General features: G+C 35.7%; 1 protein-coding gene across 2 annotated transcripts; it reads left to right on the plus strand.

The window, feature by feature from the left end:
- Positions 1-870: 870 nt before the first annotated feature.
- Positions 871-19,425, plus strand: LOC121867384 (uncharacterized protein C4B3.18-like). Of its 2 annotated transcripts, XM_042367298.1 has the most exons (6): positions 871-941; positions 2,214-2,390; positions 3,010-3,211; positions 4,122-4,160; positions 10,212-10,395; positions 11,231-19,425. In XM_042367298.1, exons 2-6 carry the CDS (start codon positions 2,227-2,229, stop codon positions 11,593-11,595), a joined length of 954 nt encoding a protein of 317 aa, XP_042223232.1. In that variant the 5' UTR covers positions 871-941; positions 2,214-2,226; the 3' UTR covers positions 11,596-19,425. The 2 variants fall into 2 exon arrangements, with proteins under 2 accessions (XP_042223232.1, XP_042223233.1); XM_042367299.1 differs by lacking the exon at positions 4,122-4,160.
- Positions 19,426-20,141: the final 716 nt, after the last annotated feature.

Consider the following 20,141-nt stretch of genomic DNA (forward strand, 5'->3'; position numbering starts at 1 on the left):
GCAAACTTAAATAATCTATCTCATTGAGCTTTGTAACAAGAACTCAAATATGCAAATCTAGTACAGCACTACACTAATGAACACTGGGGAATATATCCCTACCAGTTTTGGGATTAGGGAGGGGGATGAGCAATGTTATCCCCCAAATTTACAGCTGACAAAAGTTTAAAATATACTGTATATAAAAATCTGATAAAAAGACCTAATTGTGCTGTTCGTACAATGAAGATACTGTATATGCCTAAATAATATGTTTTTCCTATTATGCTGAAAAAGTCAGTAGTGAACTAGGTTTGAGGAAAAAACATTATTCACTGGTGACAGTTTCACAACCATCCGACTAAGATGGCTGTGTCGATTGGCACCTAATGATGCTACAATGAGGAAATACAGTACTAAGCTATCATCAGTACTCTCGAAGAAATACCAGTCTGGAAACCCTAAGTTGCCATAAAATAACTTCGGAAGTCAGAGGAATAGCTGTTAGTGTTTTGATTTTCCCGGCATTTAACTTTTCTTTATGCTGTAATACCGTTATATAATGCTTTATATGTGTAGTCTGCCATTTTAGGTTTATTTATAAATAATTGTTATTATTTTTAGGCTTAATACATATCTATTCCCAAGCATCAGTGTTTGTGGATTTAAGTAATATTACGCTCGTAGTTTACAGATAAACAGCAAGGTTGCGTCAAAATAACAAGTAATTAAAAAGGTCCTCACCTCTCATATTATGACACAGATTACCATAATTATTTGAAACAAGATATATAAATAAGGTTAAATAAATAAAATTTTAATGAAAAAATATATTCATTGGTCTTGAGAGATCAAAAACAATGTTGGTTCTCTGAGTCATGCACTGCATACATATTATTTGCCGGCAATGAACCGGGTTAGGGTGTTGACCGTCTCACGATTATCTGCAGAACATTTCCCTTGTAATTTGGTGATGTTTTCATTTATTTTATTACTTATTAGCCTCGATTCGTAATGCACGTGCTTTAGTGAATGTGTAATATTATTTTTAGGCTTAGAATGTAGAAACTGTCTAAGCACCAATAACATTCTAATAACTAACTTCATTACAAGGTTGAACGTAATAATCACAGTATTTCTAGGTATTTTCCGTAACGTTAACAAAGTATCAGTGTAATTGGTGTCGAAAAGCATGGAAAGGTGGCTTATCATTTCATATTTAATGATTTATGAATCTTGTAATGAAGTGGTATGTCATTATGTGCCTTTTACATTCAGGTTATTTTGGATACCCATACATGATGATCCCCAAAAGTTAGTTCTGAATAAAATAGGCCAGATAGATTTTTTATTAAATATTGAGTGTTTGCTTGTTAATGCAAAAATTTGGGTGAAGATATAGAAGAAAGGTATAGAAGTGGGACAATATTTAGACAGGGTCAAGGATTTGGTGAAGGTTTAGAGATGTCATATTTGTAGGGGAATTTTCACGTATATTTTTTATCAAATTATTTTTATTTAACTAAAATTAATCAGAGTGTTAGGTTAGATAAAGGCTGCATTAGATTAAATTAGGTTAGGTAGGATAAATTAGGTTTTAATTTGATTCATGAACTACAAATTCGGTATTTTTTTACAAGTAGACAACCAATGAGCCTCTAGGTTAGGTTATGTTAAGTTATGTTGTTTGGTTAGTTTTGGGGCTTTTTGGTTGTTGAGCAATGTGTTTTTCCGATGTTAAAATCCATGGTTTTCTACTTGTAAAAATTTACCCAAATTCTTTCACTTTACACATGTCCTCTAACAGCCTGGTTAGTGATACTCACTTTAAACAAGTATCTGACCTACTAAACCTACCTAACCTAACTTAACTACTGTATATAATAAGTAAAGATTTTTAAGTTTGGTTTTGGATGGTTCATTTTATTTACCATCAGAAATTACATACTCTTGCAGTCTTTGGTATTAGTAAAGGAAGTTGTGTGGACAGTTTAACACCATATGTATGAATTTATACTTTGTCTTTGTTCTCTGACACAGAAATTGCCATCATATACTTGTAACAATACATCAATAAATATCCCATAAATAAGATCCAACTCATATGGTTGCAGCTCCTCTCTATACATTTATTGGGTCTTCACTGATGTGTTCATTTTATTGTATTTAATGCAAGTACAGAATGGTGTGTGGGGGAAGGAAAGATTGAGTGACCATGAGAATCATATTTTCAGAATATCCAGAGATATGGATGAGTGGGAGCAGTATTTTGCTGAGAACCCAGCACCCCGGGGCTATGATGTAAGCTGTGCTCAGCTAGAAGCCTTCTGTCAGCTGCATGTCAACAGAAACCCTATTGCCCTTGTAACTTCTGGGGGCACAACTGTTCCCTTTGAGAGGAACACTGTCAGGTACTGATTAATAATAACACTGTAGTCAGCCCTTGCCATTTGTGATTTTTGAGTCAGTGAATGTATACCAACTCCCTGTTCACAGCCAACCATGATCTTTTAGTATTCATGAGGGACTCTTTACTTTGAAGGGGTTGATACCAGTACATCTTAGGGCTAATCACCTAGAACCTAAGCACTGTCTGTACTGTAGTGAAATATCATAATCCATGATACGTATATGATTTATAATACTCAGTAATATTATAACGGGACAGCGCGGATAAAACCACATTCATTTCCTGGGGTACAGATATTAAAGAAAAACTATTTATACTACTTGGGGTACTTCAGTGTACAGCACTGTACTATACGAAATTCCATTGTTATATCACTAGAAATATAAATACAGAAGATATCTCTGTACTAAATAAGAAATAAGGCTCACATGGACTCTGTTATCATAACAATAAGTAGATGTACCTAAACTAGGTTTCACTTCATTTTCCACGTAAAGATGTAAATGGAGAGAATTGAAATAGTAAAAACTTTCTTTGTATATGGCAATAGGTATGTAGAATTTTTTTTCCATGTAACTTTTATGTTAAGTAATTGTTCTCATGTGAATTTTTATTTGCAGGTATGTTGACAACTTTAGTGCTGGGACTCGGGGAGCAGCGTCTACCGAGTACTTTTTAGCCCATGGCTATGCCGTTATCTTCCTTCACCGTGAGAAGTCAGTTACTCCATTCCTTCGTCACCTTGACCCCCGATTTCTCTTAGATGCTCTTCAAGAAGTGCCCGGAGGTCTGCTTCAGTTGTCATCAGTACACTCATCGCAGGTCAGAACCATTGATATACAGTACAGTATGTTGTGTCTGATTCATCACATCTCACCATATAGCAGCTGAGCTTGTGTAGAACACTCCTAACACCATGGTTGCTACACAGCTCTGCACAATTTTTCATCCTAATATCAAGGTATTTTTTATATGAGGTGAATCATTCATTAGGTTTAAACATTACGAAGTAGCATTCATTCTTGATATTAACCCAATAGTTTGCAGCTGTGTGTATACATTGTGTGTATTTCCATCTCCAGTCTTACTTGATCACTTAAAAGAGCCTCGAGTCAGGGTCGTGAGTGAAGAACATTCTAAATTATGAGACAGTAATCCCATTTCAGCTTCAGGAGCTACATTCTAGAATTTTTCCGTGGTTGGCAAGGGCTAGGTCTAATGGGAAAAGTGGTTTGGGGAAATGGCCCCAAAGAAACATGCAACTCAAAAGTTAGAAATATGTAGAGAGTGTTTGCTAGTTAAAAAGACATTATACGGTACAGCACAGTATAAGAATATTGTATTATACAGTACATTCCAGGTACATAAATGCATATGAATTTTTTTAATCTATAAGGTTTTTGTATTCAAATATGTGTATGATTTATTTGTTTACTTTTTTTACTTGAGTTGATACATGTAAGGGCAAAGAACAAATACAGTATGTAAGAGCTGAACATCTCAGAGTAGGTTTGTATCTTCTGGCAGCCACACTTCTCAGTTATCCCAAAACATATCACTTGTGTATGTATCACATGTCTTTGTGTTTATTTCTCCCATTTTTTTAATTATGTTTTCCTTTATTAGACTAATTACTGTATTTGCATACAGGTACTTCTATTTTTGGGTATCTAATAATGGAAATTTTTGATGGTACACTGCTCCTTCACTTAATGCGGGGTTATGTTTCCAGAAAGCACCGTGTAGAGCGAACCCATTACAACATGGAGAGGTAGGGGATGCGTCAGGTGGACCCCAGAAAGTTCCCCCTCCTCCCCACCAAAAACACTCCAAAACTTAAGTTCAAAGACATCTTACAGCTTTAAAGTAGCTCACTAATTCACATATATCCTGTATCTACCAAATTCATTTAAACATGATGTTGTGGAGGCACTAGCAGGTCCATCAAATCATTTCCCAAAAGTTTAACACCACTGCCATTTGCAGAGGGGCACTTAGAGAATGGTTAGGTGGAGCCATGGTGATGAAGGCAACCAAAATAACTGAAGTTAATCCAAGCAAAGTTTTTGGTTGTGGCCAGACCAAGCATTAGTTAAACTCCGAGCCCATGTGCCGTGAGGACGCTACCCATGGACTGTAATGGCCTTGACCACTGGCCTGCACAAAACTTTTTCTGTTTTACCACATTTGGCCGAATTTTCCTGTATTAGCCTGGCTCAAGCCACATTTGAGCAAATTTTAGCCCTTTGTTAAGTGATACCGGGTAGTAATAAAAAAATTTGTTTGAGCGAATCCGCATTGAACAAACTCATATTAGGCGATAGGGCAGTGTATAGAAAAATGTAAAATCTTCAAAACTTGTAATCAGTCAAAGAATCATCCATCATCTGTGTGACAGTCTGTAATTTGATATTTCTTGTTCGTAAAGTTGTTCTCAAACAATTTTATGTTGTTCTCACAGCCGTGCCTCCTAAAATAACTGTTTGGGTAAAGAAGCTCCTATCAAATAAGTGAAAATAACTTGAAATACCTACCAATATACTGTACCGTACCTGTATGTGAAAAATTTAATAACTGTAAGAGTGCATAAGGTAATTATAGTACAGTATATAAGTTGTGGTATTGAATTATTTATGGAGAAATATGTGTATGCTCTCTCTCTCTTGACTGCTTGCTGTCTGTCAAATGGCTCCTTTAAGTCCATATACAGTAATTTAATAATATTTTTTTCACCACTAAATTACAATCTTTTTGCTGCTTCTTGAGACAGCTGTCAATGATGAAGCACTGGTGTTTTTTTTGTACTCATTATGCATGATTTAAGGTGATATCTAAAGAAATAATTGTGTACATTACATATGTAATTGAACTCATGTTATCCTATAATCATCTCAGCACATCAAGAAGGTTCTAGTTAAGTGCTCCTCATTTGAATTTTTCTCTAATGTATTTTAAGATATGAAAACGCAATACCTGTAATGTTTTTCATAGAATCTTTGAAACTTCATAAAACGCAACCATGATATACAGTATATAAAGAAAATTTTAGGCAATTTGTAGAAATTAAATCACCATTAGTGCATGTGTATACAGGGGGTCTCTGGGTTACGAACTGGTTCCGTTCCTGAGGACATTCTTAAGTCGGATTTGTACGTAAGTCGGAACACATGCTATGTGCATACTGCACTTACTGAACACTGTAGGCTCAAGACAACAGTATTTACTGGTGGTTATGATATACAGTATAGTCTGGATTTACGCGGATTTTGTTTACGTGTTTGGTCATTTACGTGGTGCCTTGCCAGAATGAAATGTTTCAATTTCGTGGTACATTTCATCATTTACGCCGGAAGCGGCGCGGGCAGGTTGCGCACAAGGTCGCCCAGTCATCAAAACATTACTGAGTTCTTCACCCGCCACCCACCACAGCCGCCCCAAGTCAGTGATAGTGAGGATATGGACTTTGAGGGGTTTGACAAAGCGGCCCTGCAAGCCTTTGTGAAGGATAGTGATACAATTGATACAAGTGATACAGGTGAGGGCCAATAATCTTCTCTCTGCCTTGGAACCAATCCCCCATCCCCGTGTGCCTAGCCATCTTTTCTACTAACGTAAGTGTTAAAAAACCTAATGTTATTGATATTTCTCTTAAATATTAATTGTGTGTGCACATCATAAAATTAAGATGTTATTTTTACTACAACGTACGTATTGTGTCGGAAAAAGTGTAGTTTGGGGGTCGGCCCAGTCTCTATTTCAATTAATCCCATATGTTCTGTTATTTCGTTTAAGCGTTTCTCGTTTTACGCGGACCTCCACAGGTTCAATTGACTGCGTAAATGCAGACTATACTGTACAGTTTACAGTACAATAGTGGTATATATTATTTAGTTTATTTACAATATACTGTGCGTGTACAGAGGTGTTTGCGCAAATAAATACAGCTCCATGTGAGATGCGTACTTTAGATTCGGGTAAACTTCTCCCAGTACAGAGTGGAAAATTCCACCGTCTTGGCTGTGACACACAGCTTCATTCATGCCTCGCACACCCGTATAATATATATTCTTTGTGTTTTAAAATATATCTATTAAACAAAACTTTTAGATAAACTATTCAGGATTATTTTGGTAAAAATTATGGTGTTTCTAACTTAAGTAGAACTGATCTTATACTTTGGTATCGACATTTTTTTTCACGAAAGACTCAAGTCCCTTTCATTATATCGTATTGAAATATTTTGTTTAAGAATCTTTTATTTGAACATTCTTGTAGAGAATTTATCCAGGGTCATTATGGTATCAAATTCCATCTCTCAAACACTTATAGAACAGATGCCTTGAATGAAATTTTTACAATATTTTCAGTAGCCGTAAATGTTTTCGCTCATGCCCGCAGACTAAATTTAATGGGACAGTGTTTGTCTGTGGGAGATGAGATAATGAGATGCATAGTTTGGAGATGAGGTGAGATACATAGTGTATTAGCCCTGCTAACAGTCATTAATACTTATATAAATGTGGGTTACATACATTAGGTTTATATAATTACATCACCCACGGGTAACTTTCCTATGAGCTGTAAGTAGTCATTAACTGGACATGTGACAGTGTTTTCCCCCTGCGCTAATGTTCAAATATCGTACAGTAAGATCTTGTATTTTGCGAGTAATATAGACTGGAAAAATTGCACCAAATTCAAATTCGCCAAATGCAAATTCATAAAGTAATGGGAAAATAACAATATAGACTGGCCACTCTACATCAACCTCTGATTTTCCCATTTATAACCTCCAAATGATACAAATTCTGCCTTTATTGACTTGATTGTGCCTTCCGGAAACTAGTTTTTAGGCCTTCCTCAAGTAACTTAATCACACGCTGCCTATCCTGCATCAAATACTTGGCAAACTTAACTCCCTTATGATAGTTTGCTTCTCCTATTCCTTATTTGGCCACTTAGGTGGGTCTGTCCCACCAGCATCAGCAGGACCCACAGTAGAGGTAGAGGCCATTATCTTGACTCGACAGGTGGTAACACCACCCAAAAAAGCACACAATAACAGCCCGGGCAGTAGCTAGGATGGCACGGGCTACAACGCGATAGTTGCGTTCTTGTAAATCTCTTTCACGTTCACCACCGGCAATTCAATCACCAGAACGCTTCTTGGAACATTCTTCTTATCTTGTCTTTCCGTATTCATCACTAACACAACAAAATTGGAGAAAAACAGCGAAAATCACGGAGTAATTGACAAAAACCGCGCGATTCAACTGATCACGTGATGTAAACAGAGAGCGCTGGTGTAAACCGTTATTAGTCCTCGCTACGAAATATTCTTTTTACTAATTCTTTTCTTACAGTATTTATGGGTAACAGCTAAATTTGCTCCCCCCAAAAACGAAATTTGCAGAGTACCTCTCAAAAAACACTTCTCAAACAAGACACAAATCAATTGAACATGTGATGTCGAACTTGAACTGTAAACATTGCATAACCCCGTGCCATGCTTAAGACGTTGAGGATGGAATCGCGCTATAGCCAACATTCTTATGCAAAAGTTCGTGTTTTATAAACAGCGTTCCCCTATTCATCAATCGCGTTACAACCAATTCGCGTTGACAAAACACGCATTGTAGCAGAAATAACTGTAACTGGCATGAGGGCTGTGACGTCATTCAAGACGGTGGCCAGAATTCAGCTGGCTGGATTTCACATTCAGCTGGCTGGATCTCGCGAAATTCACGATATTTTACTTCAAATTTAAGACTTGGTTACATTAGGTAGCGCTTGCGAAATTCAAAAACACGAAATGAAATTGCGCGAAATATGAGATCTTACTGTACACCGGAATGTCCGTTTGACACAGTCGTCACTGACTTGTTACAACTTCTGAGGAGTCACCAAAGATCCTCATACTTACTGGTGTGTGTTGATCATTTCTCTAAATTTGTGATTTTAGTCCCACTGCAGGATAAATCAACTGAATCTGTGCTCACACCCTAGTTATGCATCTCATATGCTTTATTACTACGCCCAAGGTTCTTCTCTCCGGCATGTCCAGTTGATGACTACTCACGGCTCATAGGAAAGTTGCTGTGGGTGATGTAATTATATAAACCGAATGTATGTAATCCACATTTATATAAGTATTACTGTAGTAGGCAGGGGCTAATACACTGCTCGGCTACCACCCTCCGAGTTCTACGAGAGTTAACTAACCACGTAGTACAGTATAACATAGCACCTATGGGGGGGATCAGTGGTATTATACTAGTGACCTTCTGATGCAATGTCAGGTCATCCATTGTTGGGATGGGGGATTAGTGAGTCATGACCAGTGTTTTGCACTTAATGAATGTACAGTATAGTACAGTATATGTAATAGTACTGTAATCACTTTTTATGTTAACACTGCATAAACACTGTATTCTTGGCTGATTGTGTCCTTCACAACACAAATTGTACACAAAATCAGCAGCTAGTGAGATGACAACCTTTTACAATTGTAGCAGAATATGAACCAAACAATCCAAGCAGCTAGGCCACCCACATGCCTGGCACATGGAGATTCATTGGAGCATGATGCAATCTCTTGGAACTCATGGGAAAAAAAATTCAATCCCAGAATGAAGAGGATTGGAGAGATATTCTTGGAACCTTCTCAAAATTGTTCTGGAAAATGCGCCTGATTTTCATCCTCGGAAACTCATTTACAGACTCTGAATGGAGAGAGTGTTTCTGGAAATTTTCCGGCCCAATTTCCATTCCGGCTATTGGAGAGTTCTAGTGTTTGGGGTTTCTGGCTAACAGGGAAATTACTTTAATTGCAGAAAAGGATGAAATGGGAAATTTCATTTTTTATTTTTAGAAGGCAATATTACCATGAGTGATTGAGATTACAAGACATCCTATATAGCTACTGTACGTGAAATAGGAAAGGAATGGTGAATACTGTGCTCTCAAATTTTGTTTCATGACCTTTAATTGTATACACTTGGTAGATTACCAGTCCATGGCTAACCAACACAAGTGTGGAAAATGGCCATAAATCATTGATGATCCATCGTTAGAGTGATTGCAGAGGATATTCTGAAAAAGTGAAAGTGGGTTATATAAGCCTGACAACCCATTAGGGACAGTGTGGATATGGTATCACACTATTTACTAAACTTATAGTACAAACAGTGTTAGCATGGTCAGCACTGTACTTAATTGCTGTCACTTCCTCAGCAGTAAAATGAGGTACTTATTCACAGCTGGGTGGATTTGGAGTGCCCTAGGATTAAACTAGTGACCTAAGACAGGAGGTGAACACTATCCACCAACCATTGCACAGAATATTTTAAGTTAAACTTGATATATTGTATGAGATATTTAGTCTATTACAGCCCTGGTAAGATTGTTAATACAGTGGAGTCTCAATAATCCGTGGGTTAGGTGCTAGAAGACATTGTGAATTATCAAATCGCAAATTATAGTTTAATAGATTTAAAAGGAAATACTGTAATTAGTTAGGTTCCAGAGACTAAAAAATACCTATAAACACGGTGTCTAGGAGGAAGGAAAGCCGGGTGGCGAGCGATACGTTTATTCCAGAGGGACTGGAATACAACTGACACTTATAAATCATACCGGCTGGCCCGTGGCTGCCGGACAACTGTCAAATATCTCGTACAGCAGCAGAGGTAGAACATAATGATGTCAGGTAATGCACATTATGGGACATCCCACAGAAAATAAAAAAATACAGTAACACATAGATATTGTACAAAAAGTACATGAATGTTATATGAGATTTACGAATGTATACATTCCATAGGTTCACCCAATCTGGCAAGATTATCAGCGTGTAAAATCAGAAAGCCGCCTCCTCTGGCTGACTTTCCAGACACTTTCTGACTATCTATGGCTTCTGCGTGCAGCCACTCAGTGTCTGCAGCAGCGAGCACCAAAGGCCCTTCTGTATCTTGCTGCGGCTGTGTCAGACTTCTACATTCCACAGGGTAAGGGTTGAATTATTTATGTTTCATTTAACATTATTAGCCATTATTCATATTGTCCTAATTTAAAAAAAAATCTATCAACATTGTGTATGATATTCCTGTACATTGTAATTACTGTGAAGGTAGTGGGATCAGTTAGTAAGGTGTATTTGTAGTGGCCCGGACTAATTTTAAGTCTAGTTTGACCTCCCCTACAGCAACCTTAGCCCTGAAAAGAAGAGTAGAAATCCCACTTAAGGGCTAGGGATGCTTCTAGGGACTTAGCTGTTCCTTTGATTAACTTAAGTTGCCTAAGTTTAAGGTTACCGAGGAATAAACCTTTAGGCTTTGGTGAGTTTTATCCACAAGTCATTCCTCATGTTCTTGTTCATGAAATGGGTTTTCAGGATCAATCCATCATTTTTAATCTTACAATTGTTCTAGATGACTCACATTCTTCAAAGTCATCCTGACATTGGGAAATGGATGGAAGTAAAAAATCCAGTTGCTATGTGACATAAACAGTGCACCCCACATGAGAAGATAACAGACACAGTAAAATGAAGAACACTATCCCTACAGACTTCTGAAAATTGTAGTCAGTTTGAGGAGGTTCTGGGTTTTAATCCTAAAGACTAAGCTGGTGAATAATGTGAGTCACACAGGATGGCTGTAAGGTTATATATAGACAGTGATGGTCTAGCACTTAGTCTCAAACTGTTTGCTATCCATCATTTCTGTATCTAGTCTTCCATCCCCACATGACCTGCTTGTTCTTTCCTGCCTTGTCTTAGTTCCCTAGTTAGACTCTTCAATTTATATGAATAATTTTATACTTTTCCCTCCCTGCAAACAGATAAAATGGCTGAGCACAAAATCCAGTCTGGGGCGGGTCCACTTACAGTTACTCTTCATCTAGTCCCTAAGATGTTAAGTCCTCTGGTGTCAGTGTGGGGCCCAGAACTGTTTGTTGTTTCTTTCAAATTAGAAACAGATGAAAAAAAGCTAATTGAAAAAGCAACAGGGTCACTTAGAAAATACAAACATGATCTGGTCATCGGGAATCTCCTGCAGACCCGTCGGGAAGAAGTGACATTTGTGACGGAAAAAGAGAGTAGTCTTCTGAGGTTGATGGAGCACCAGAAAGCAGAAAAAACTGAGATAGAAAAATTAATTGTAGAGGAAGTGGTTACCAGGCATAGAAACTTTATTAAATATTAAGCCTTGTCAGCAGTCATGGCCAGTCATGATGAGGACTCTTAATCATAAGTATCTATTTAAATGAAAAAAAAATTTTGGAAGACAAAATGCATATCAGAATTTTAGGTGAAACAAGAAAATTTACAGAATTTAAGTTGGTAATAGATATTGTAATTGATTCTAGTGATACATCCAATTTATGTAACTCAAGCTTAAGAAAAAATTCTAAAATTATAGAAACATTAGCAACAGAACTATAATGTATTTACTCAGCTAAATTAAGGTGAGTATTTGACTAAAAGTGATCATAATAGATATATAGTTTCAAAACATTTTGAGAATAAAAATAACATTGATTTGTGATAAGCAGAAGTAAAAATCTTAGATAAGAGTAATACTTAAAAAAATTAGGTTTAGATGAAGGTCTTATACAACAAATGCAAGTAGGAAATACATATTGTATTAATGAGTCAAGTCATAATGAAAATTGATATAATCTGTGAGTGCATACTAGTGCTGCTATTGCTTATTCTACAGCAATATTAGGCATAATATTGCTGTTTCTGCCTGCTGAAATCTTTTAAAAATGTAATTAGTGGCTAGTGTGCAAACTTCACTGAGGAACTTAGTATAAGCCCTGAATTTTATTACTGTGTAATATATTATGATGATAGGTCTCATGTAATCCAAAGCTTTTACTTAGATTGTGGTGTAACTCAAGTGGATTTTATTATTGTGTAATGATGGACCCAGGACTCTGAGCTGATCATCACTGTCGGAAGTGATAAGCTTAAACTTTAACATCATTAGACTGGTTTGTTTCAGTCATGCCCACGTCCATGGAAACTTGGCTGTTGTAGAAGAGGTCTTTCCTCATCCCTGGGTGGATCTCTCTCTCCTGCAGCCCCGTTCACACTGAGGCCCCACTTGTGGTCTGGCACAAATTCTCATACACCATTCTATTTGTGATGTTATTCTTTTTTAGTTAGCATGTATCTATTTTTTTATCTTTTCTATTTGCTCTAGTTGTCTGTCTGTCTGTTTGTCATGCCATGCCATTCCCCTTTGCACTGACCCTTGCTTTAGTTAGGTATTTTTTTTTTACTTCCCTTGGTTTTAGTTACCTATCTCTAGCATCTCCCATTGTACTAGTTACCTGCATATCAGTTTTCTTTCCTCTTTTTACATATATTTTTCCTTAGCTTTAAGTATTTATCTCTCATCTCCACTTTCTTTAGCTGTACAGTATATCATTTTCCCATACTTTGGTTTGTCTATTTTATCATTATTCTTATTTTAATCATTCATTGTTATTATTGCCTTTGATTTATTTATCCACCTTAATCAGTGCCTCTTGCATAAACAGTACCTTTCTTATGTTGCTTTCTTCAAAAAGTTTATTTCCTCTTGTACACGCTGTCTGTAGCAGCCATAGTACTTCCCACATATTCTTTCTTTTTACTTTTGAACAGATGGTGTCATTCCCATATTTGTTAGCCAACCACAATGCAGAATTCTTCATCAAACCTATCAAGCTACCTGTATACTGTACTTGTAGGTGAGGATGGAAACAGTCAGTAGCTGAAATACTGTAAGTGGGCAATATTTTGCATAAGTTACCCAGCTCTGAATTCAGTAAATGGCAATGTGATATAGATGGATTAATAATTTCTACATTATAATATGTGAGGGAACCTTGAGGTGTTCATTATTCTTTACGATAGAACCTTCAGTTTATGCATTGCACTTCATGATGATTTATAAGATTATACATTTTGTACCTTGTGATGGTATGTAAAGGCATTGTGATGTGTGATGTATCAGTGGGCACTCCCTCATTTACCAGTTTACTCAGTTGGATTTATTATAGATTTATCCCAAACCAGTCAATGAACAAGTGACAATCTGTATTGTGTTTTGAACTGTAGATTACAGGTGATAATCCACGAGTCCTGCTTCTCTCTAGGACACTGTGTAGCAATGTATAATCCACTGTATTTTGCAACATTTTGTTAGACAATCATAGTAAACACCTCAAGAACACACAGTAGAATGTTGTGTACTCTGCACCTCGTGGCTTGTGAGCAACATCTTAGGAATGCAGTTATTTCATTTATTTATTATCAATTTTGTATGATGTATCACAACTTTTTTTTTGTTAAATATATGACCATATTTGTTGTCCAGAGGGTCCATTCTGTGGTGTACACTAAAACCTAGTGAGAAGTGAATGCCATTTTCATTAAATTCGTTGGGTAACAATAAGTGTATAGACTGACGTGAGAGTTGTTGAGAATACATCTCCGAGGTCCAGTTTTTTGTCTCAGTATTAGTTACATTATTTATTTATCACATAAATGTGGAGCAGTTTATTTTTGTTTATGTTATCTACATTACAGTGTGGATATTTCAGTGCACAAAAATGTTGCTTTTTATATTAAGTGCTTGTGTTTCAGTTGATATAAGCTTATAGGAAGCTTCCTATTGATAATAGCAAGTGTAAACTGCCTTTGTGACAGTTATGTCAAAGTGTTGGTCAAACTTATAGTTGTACTCTAGAGGAACTAGAGGAGCATATGTGTACTTCATCCCACCCTGCCACCTCACAATTGTGATAAATTCAAGAATTCCTGCCTTAGATATTCAAGAATTAAAGCAATATTGTATTTTCTATCATAAGTTTAGCACAAAAATGTTAAAAAGAGACATAGAAGGAATCAGCCAGACATATTATATTTGTGTCAACTTTAAATCATTTAAAGGGATGCTTCACCCACATCTGTAGAACAGTGCAGTTTGGGTATTAATGTAATATTCTACCATTTTCTTGGCTGCAGGGGAGCAACTCACAAATTCTGTGTAATGAATTTAATGATAGTGTGTATTAGGCACAATATTGCTTTACAAGAATCGAAAGCTTTTTATATAATTCCCTTTTTTTATTATGTATAGTTACCAGCTCAGTTATAAGAGTATTTATCTGATTGTAACTTTTCCTAAGTTGTATGATACTGCACTTGTATGTTTCATAGGTGCAGATTTGATTTGTGTGAGAGCCATGTATGAGAGAATGGGAGGAGTTTCATTTGTAAATGTCATTAGATTACTTTTTAAGCCATCTGAGCATTATGTAAAATATTTAATGACTAGATTGTTGTTATTATTGCCAACCTGTGCCATGCATAAAATGGCATGAGCAATATCTCCTCCTTATTAGTTTATTTTTTATATCCTTTGGTATATATTATAGAATTGTAGTATAGTCTGTAGTCTCTTAGTCAAACCCAGGAGCTTGTCTATAATCATCCTGTGGGATATATCTGTGGATTCTGAAGTTTTCTTGCCATTCACTTGTCAGACAAAAATTGTAAATGCTCAGCCTTATTCATTCAGATCTACATTTCTTTTTATCAATATGTTACTGACTTCCCTGCTTTGGCAACTGTAATCTATGCACACATCAGTGTCAGAGATCCAGTAGCAGTACTCAGAACATCTGTGAAATTGTTTCAAGTGTTCAGTGTGTGGAGGAGTTTTCTCCAGGTGGTTAGTTACTACTGTACTGATGGGTAATGTGGAGGAGAAAGGAATGAGAATTGAAAAATAGGCTTGCTTGTAATGTAATATTAACTGAGTGAGATTATGTGACTGACCAGTAGGTGGATTTGTATTGAAAATTCACCCCAGAAAAAAAAAAGTGATAATAATAATGTACTAATTTTGATATTAATATAGTGCAGATCAGCTGTTGGGGTATGTGGTTGAATTAATCCCTTTTTTTAACCATTACACACCCCTGGATAAAACTTGATTAAGTGACCAGGTTGAGATATTGCACTACAGTACATGCAAAGATTTAATAAAATATATTCAGATATTCATTATGTATATTGCCAGTGAACCAGCAGTACTTGGGTCAGTGTCACTTGTGTGGTAGTCACATTATTTTACTTTGTCTGTTCTTACTATTTTGAGAATGCTTTACATTATGTTATATTAAGAATTTGTTACATTTTGAGAAAATGGAAAGGAGGCAAGTTATGAGGTAATGAAGACCATTTCAGTTAAGTGATGTAGATTTAGAACATTGGAGACTATTTGTGTATAGTATTGTGATCTGCTTCTAGGAAATGAGTCTTTGTTCATATTTATTTTTTAGTTATCAAATTTCTAATTTAGTTTAGAATTATATTACATTACAACACTATTTTAATACATCTTGAAGTGTTCTACACTTGATGTATATTCATAATTTGGTTGGACTTGACTTATCCATGTTTATATCAGGCCCATCCCTGCATGAGCTTTATGGTTGGTGCAAACATCTTGAAAAGAAGACCTGTTCTTCTACAGGATTACTTCTGTCTCTTAAATATTAATATATAGCAAGAAAGAGTGAACACGAGGAAGTGGGGTAATACTTTGAGTGTATTAAGCGTGTTGATGACAAGATTCTTTAGTTGATATTTAAGTTCATCTTTTCTGAATATTGTATGTAGAAGTGGTGTACACTAAGTATGAGCAAGTATGTGTGGGATATTCTGCCATTTGTCTTAGCATTCGTTTATTGCTTTTTGTGCATATTGCACAAATTTTCAGAGTTTGCCCCCTTTCACTGAGGGTTCTTTACTCCTGGATCCACTCCACACAAAAATAGGAGAGGAGTAAAGATAATACATAGCATGTTAGGTATAAACAAAGAAACATTAAGCACATTGATAATGAGATTCACTGGTTATTTTCACTTCCAACATTGTAGAATATTCAGAAGCATTTTACACTCCTTTATCATTTTTCTGCTTTATAAAGTTCAGTATGTAATACTCTGTTACCCCGAATTTGCAGGCCAGAAATGTTATTACAATGAAAATAGCTTGTATTTCCTTAATATTCACACCATATTGGTGTGGTCAGAGAATACTGTACTGTACTGCACGAACAAGTTAAATACATGACTGTTGAAGTGATATATATGTATAAATATGACAGTATAACTGAGAGCACAGTCAGGAGACCAGTGTAATGTGCTTACTAAGCCTTTGGGTGGGAACTAATCTGACATAAAATTTACCTCCATTGCGACCAGTGCTCTTAAAACGGGAGATTAAAAGCAGCAGTTACTTTTTAAAGTAGTGTCTAATAAGTTGTGGCATCACACTAGCAGGTACACATACCTCCTTGGTAGGTGTCAGGTCAGCTTTATTCAATTTCAGGTAATGTGTCCTTACCTCTCAGCTATCCATTGGGAAGGTATGTGAGTTGCCTGGCTGTGAGATCGGTTATAAAATTGGGTTTCAGGATCAATCCTCTGCATACAGTAAAAACTAACTAGAGCATGATTGTTTTAATATTGATCATCTCAAGCACAGCCTTGTCATATGAGACATTTATTTTATTAATCACAGCAAAGCTTAATGCATTACAAGTAACATCATAGGCCCCCAAGTGCCAAGCAAGTGAGACTGTCCCTCAGTTATCACTTTTTTAACCTTGAAAAATATATATGATTCTCAGGTTTAAAATGCTTTTTTGTAAACCTCCAAGTGGCCCTGATATGCTGCATGAATACTTTTGAAATCACCTTCAAACCATAAGGAAGAGATTTGAAAATGAAAAAATTCTTTCCCAGCTTGAAGGTTAGGACTTTCCTGATACCCGTATGAATATGAACATGCCAGTTGGCATCATTTGAATTAAAATAAGTTGGTCAAAGGTCTTTTCTAAGGCTCTACCTGACCTGTTGAACAGTAGTCTTCCTAATCCAAAAATATGGAATGAACTTATTCAGACATTTAATTTGATAATGATTTTTTTTGCCTCCTGAACCTTCGGGCACATCCTAGACACAAATGGACTCAAACCTGATCTCGATAGCATTTGAAACATAAGTTAAGAAACTTTGAATTCTGCTTGACCAGGACACAGGTACAAGAGATGCATCCATTCTAATTTATTTTAATGACTTTAAAACTCAAGTACTGTATCTTGAACCAAAAGTTTTGAAAAAAGACAGGTAGCCATCCACTAAGAGATTGTATGATAACTAGACATTCTGATTGAACACCTATAATGGGAAGTTCTGATTCATGCTTTCTCCCTCAATCATGGGGGAGATGTAAAGACAGGTCCACTTAAACTTTTTACTAGGAAAGGAGTAAAAGGGTAAAGATAGACAAATTAGTGAGTCACTCCTATTTGCCAATGCTTAAGAGGACCACTTTACCCCTGGATTGACTGAAGGAGCTCTTCTCATAAAAGAAAGGAATGGTTGTGAGAGTTGTTCTGTGGTGAAAGACACTGAGAGCACCAGATGTCCTCAAAACACCATTTTCTGTGTAACCAGAACACATCTCATCTTGTTGAAAATCTTCAGTGTTAAAATATTGACAGCATGGGTAATTACTCTCTGTCTTCCCTGAAAAGACAGCTTCATACACCAAGGTAAGAATCCTTGACAGAAAAATAAAGGTACGAGCAACCCTAGGTTTAATATTGTATGTCTCTAGAGTGAGTACATCCACTGACCTACAGCTGCTAATTTTATGCAGCAGAAATGAAGTAGAGTGTGGCAGGAAAACTATCATAGCAAGCAAGCTGTGTATGCAGTACAGTACTGTAGTTGATTTTCATGAGGAGTATTAATATTGCCTCTTGGGCGATCTTATGGTTTTAAGAAATTCAAAAGGTGTTTAGTGTTACCTCCCTATTCTGAGCTAACACTAGAGGGAGATTTGTACCCCAAGTCATTCTCTGGGAGGATCGTTCTTCAACCATTTCACTTGCTGATCGAACCAAATCTATCTAACTGGCAAGCAGATATCAGTGAGAGTTCACTTTTGTTCTGTGATGAAAGATCACAAGGAACTCTGTTTATTTGCAATGGACATAAATCTGATGAACACTGGCCCTTGCCAGGAAATATTTATTAAGAACAAGGTTCAAACACTTGGTAAAACAATATTTTTAAAAAGCTGGACTGAGGCATGTGAAATCAGATTCCACCTTGGCACAGACAGAAAATAAAAGCTGGTTCTTACTGCAATGCTGGTTCAAACTTATTATGGAATATGGCAAGTCCAACTTTACCATTAAAGCAACACTAAGAACTTATTAGCCTGGAGTGCAAACTCCAAAAATGCAAATTGTTAAGAGACAGAGTAAACTTGGTCTACAAACAAGAAACAATGGAAACAGGATTTACTCATATATACATGGCAGGCAGTGGTTAAGAAGTGAGGATTGACATTTGAATTTTTAGTCGTGGTGACTTGACAGATAATGGAAACTGTGTGACCATGCCAGTGTGACATGGTGACTCGTTACCTCCTAATTTAAATGGTAACTTGGTTTTAATCTTCCTCTTTAAGGACAAAGGTTGCAACAAATTTCCCAGCACCTCTGTCAAGGATCTTCTACCCTAGAGCATAGTGAATGTATTACACATCTAAGATGTCTTTTTTTTTTATAGTTTTGAGTTTTGTTAATTTTAAGAAGTGGTACACACATACTCATTCACCATATTTCTATCATTTAAACTTAATAGAATACCATTCAGAACACACTTTTCAAGAACTGAACTGAAATTGTTTGTGTATATTCATGAAAATATTACTCAAAAGATATGTTATAGCAATAGAACACAATAATATAAGAATGTGGAGAGAGAGAAGGTACAGTTCAGTACTGGTTAAGAGAGATTTTAAAGCCAGTAAGAAATCTTATACATACCTATATAAAGTCTGGATTTCATTCACAGTTTTGCACAATATAACTACAGTACTGTAACTGGGACCCAAACAACTGCTCAAATTAGCTCATAATTCATTGATCAAATAAATCATGGAAATGAGATTGTATTGTCTTCCTTTAATGCTTCAGGTGAGACTACAATACATACAGTAGTGTGTCCAGAGTCTCACACAGTACATCTTGGCAAGTTTATTAACAAAAGTCATTGAATAATGAGAATCACAGGAGACCTAACTCGGAATGACATTACAGTAAATATATACAGTATATAAAAGTGTATCAATTTATTCAATTATTATTTTTCAATCTATGGTTGCCACCTTTGGGTTGAAGTATTAATACAATCCTATTTTTGTAGTACAATGTAAATTCATGATTTATTTTTTGGGGGGTTAAGAGATTTATTTGTGATGAGTAAATGACACCATACTACTGTATGATGTAATCGTGTTATAACATTTGTTTTAATGTGGACAGAGTTCATAATAAAGGTTTCAATAGTTTTACAAATGTGACAATAAGAGAATTATTCCAATCTACAATAAGTAAAAACAATCTTCAGATGGTTAATATACTGTACAGTGTACATTATATTATTTTCTGGTTTGTTTGTCTTTTTTAAAATGATGAAACCTGTGTGTGTATATATATATATATATATATATATATATATATATATATATATATATATATATATATATATATATATATATATATATATATATATATATATATATATATATATATATATATATATATATATATATATATATATATATATATATATATATATATATATATATATATATATATATATA

Source organism: Homarus americanus, unplaced genomic scaffold (genome assembly GCF_018991925.1).
Source record: "Homarus americanus isolate GMGI-L3 unplaced genomic scaffold, GMGI_Hamer_2.0 scaffold18418, whole genome shotgun sequence".
NCBI classification, from domain to species: Eukaryota; Metazoa; Arthropoda; class Malacostraca; order Decapoda; family Nephropidae; genus Homarus; species Homarus americanus.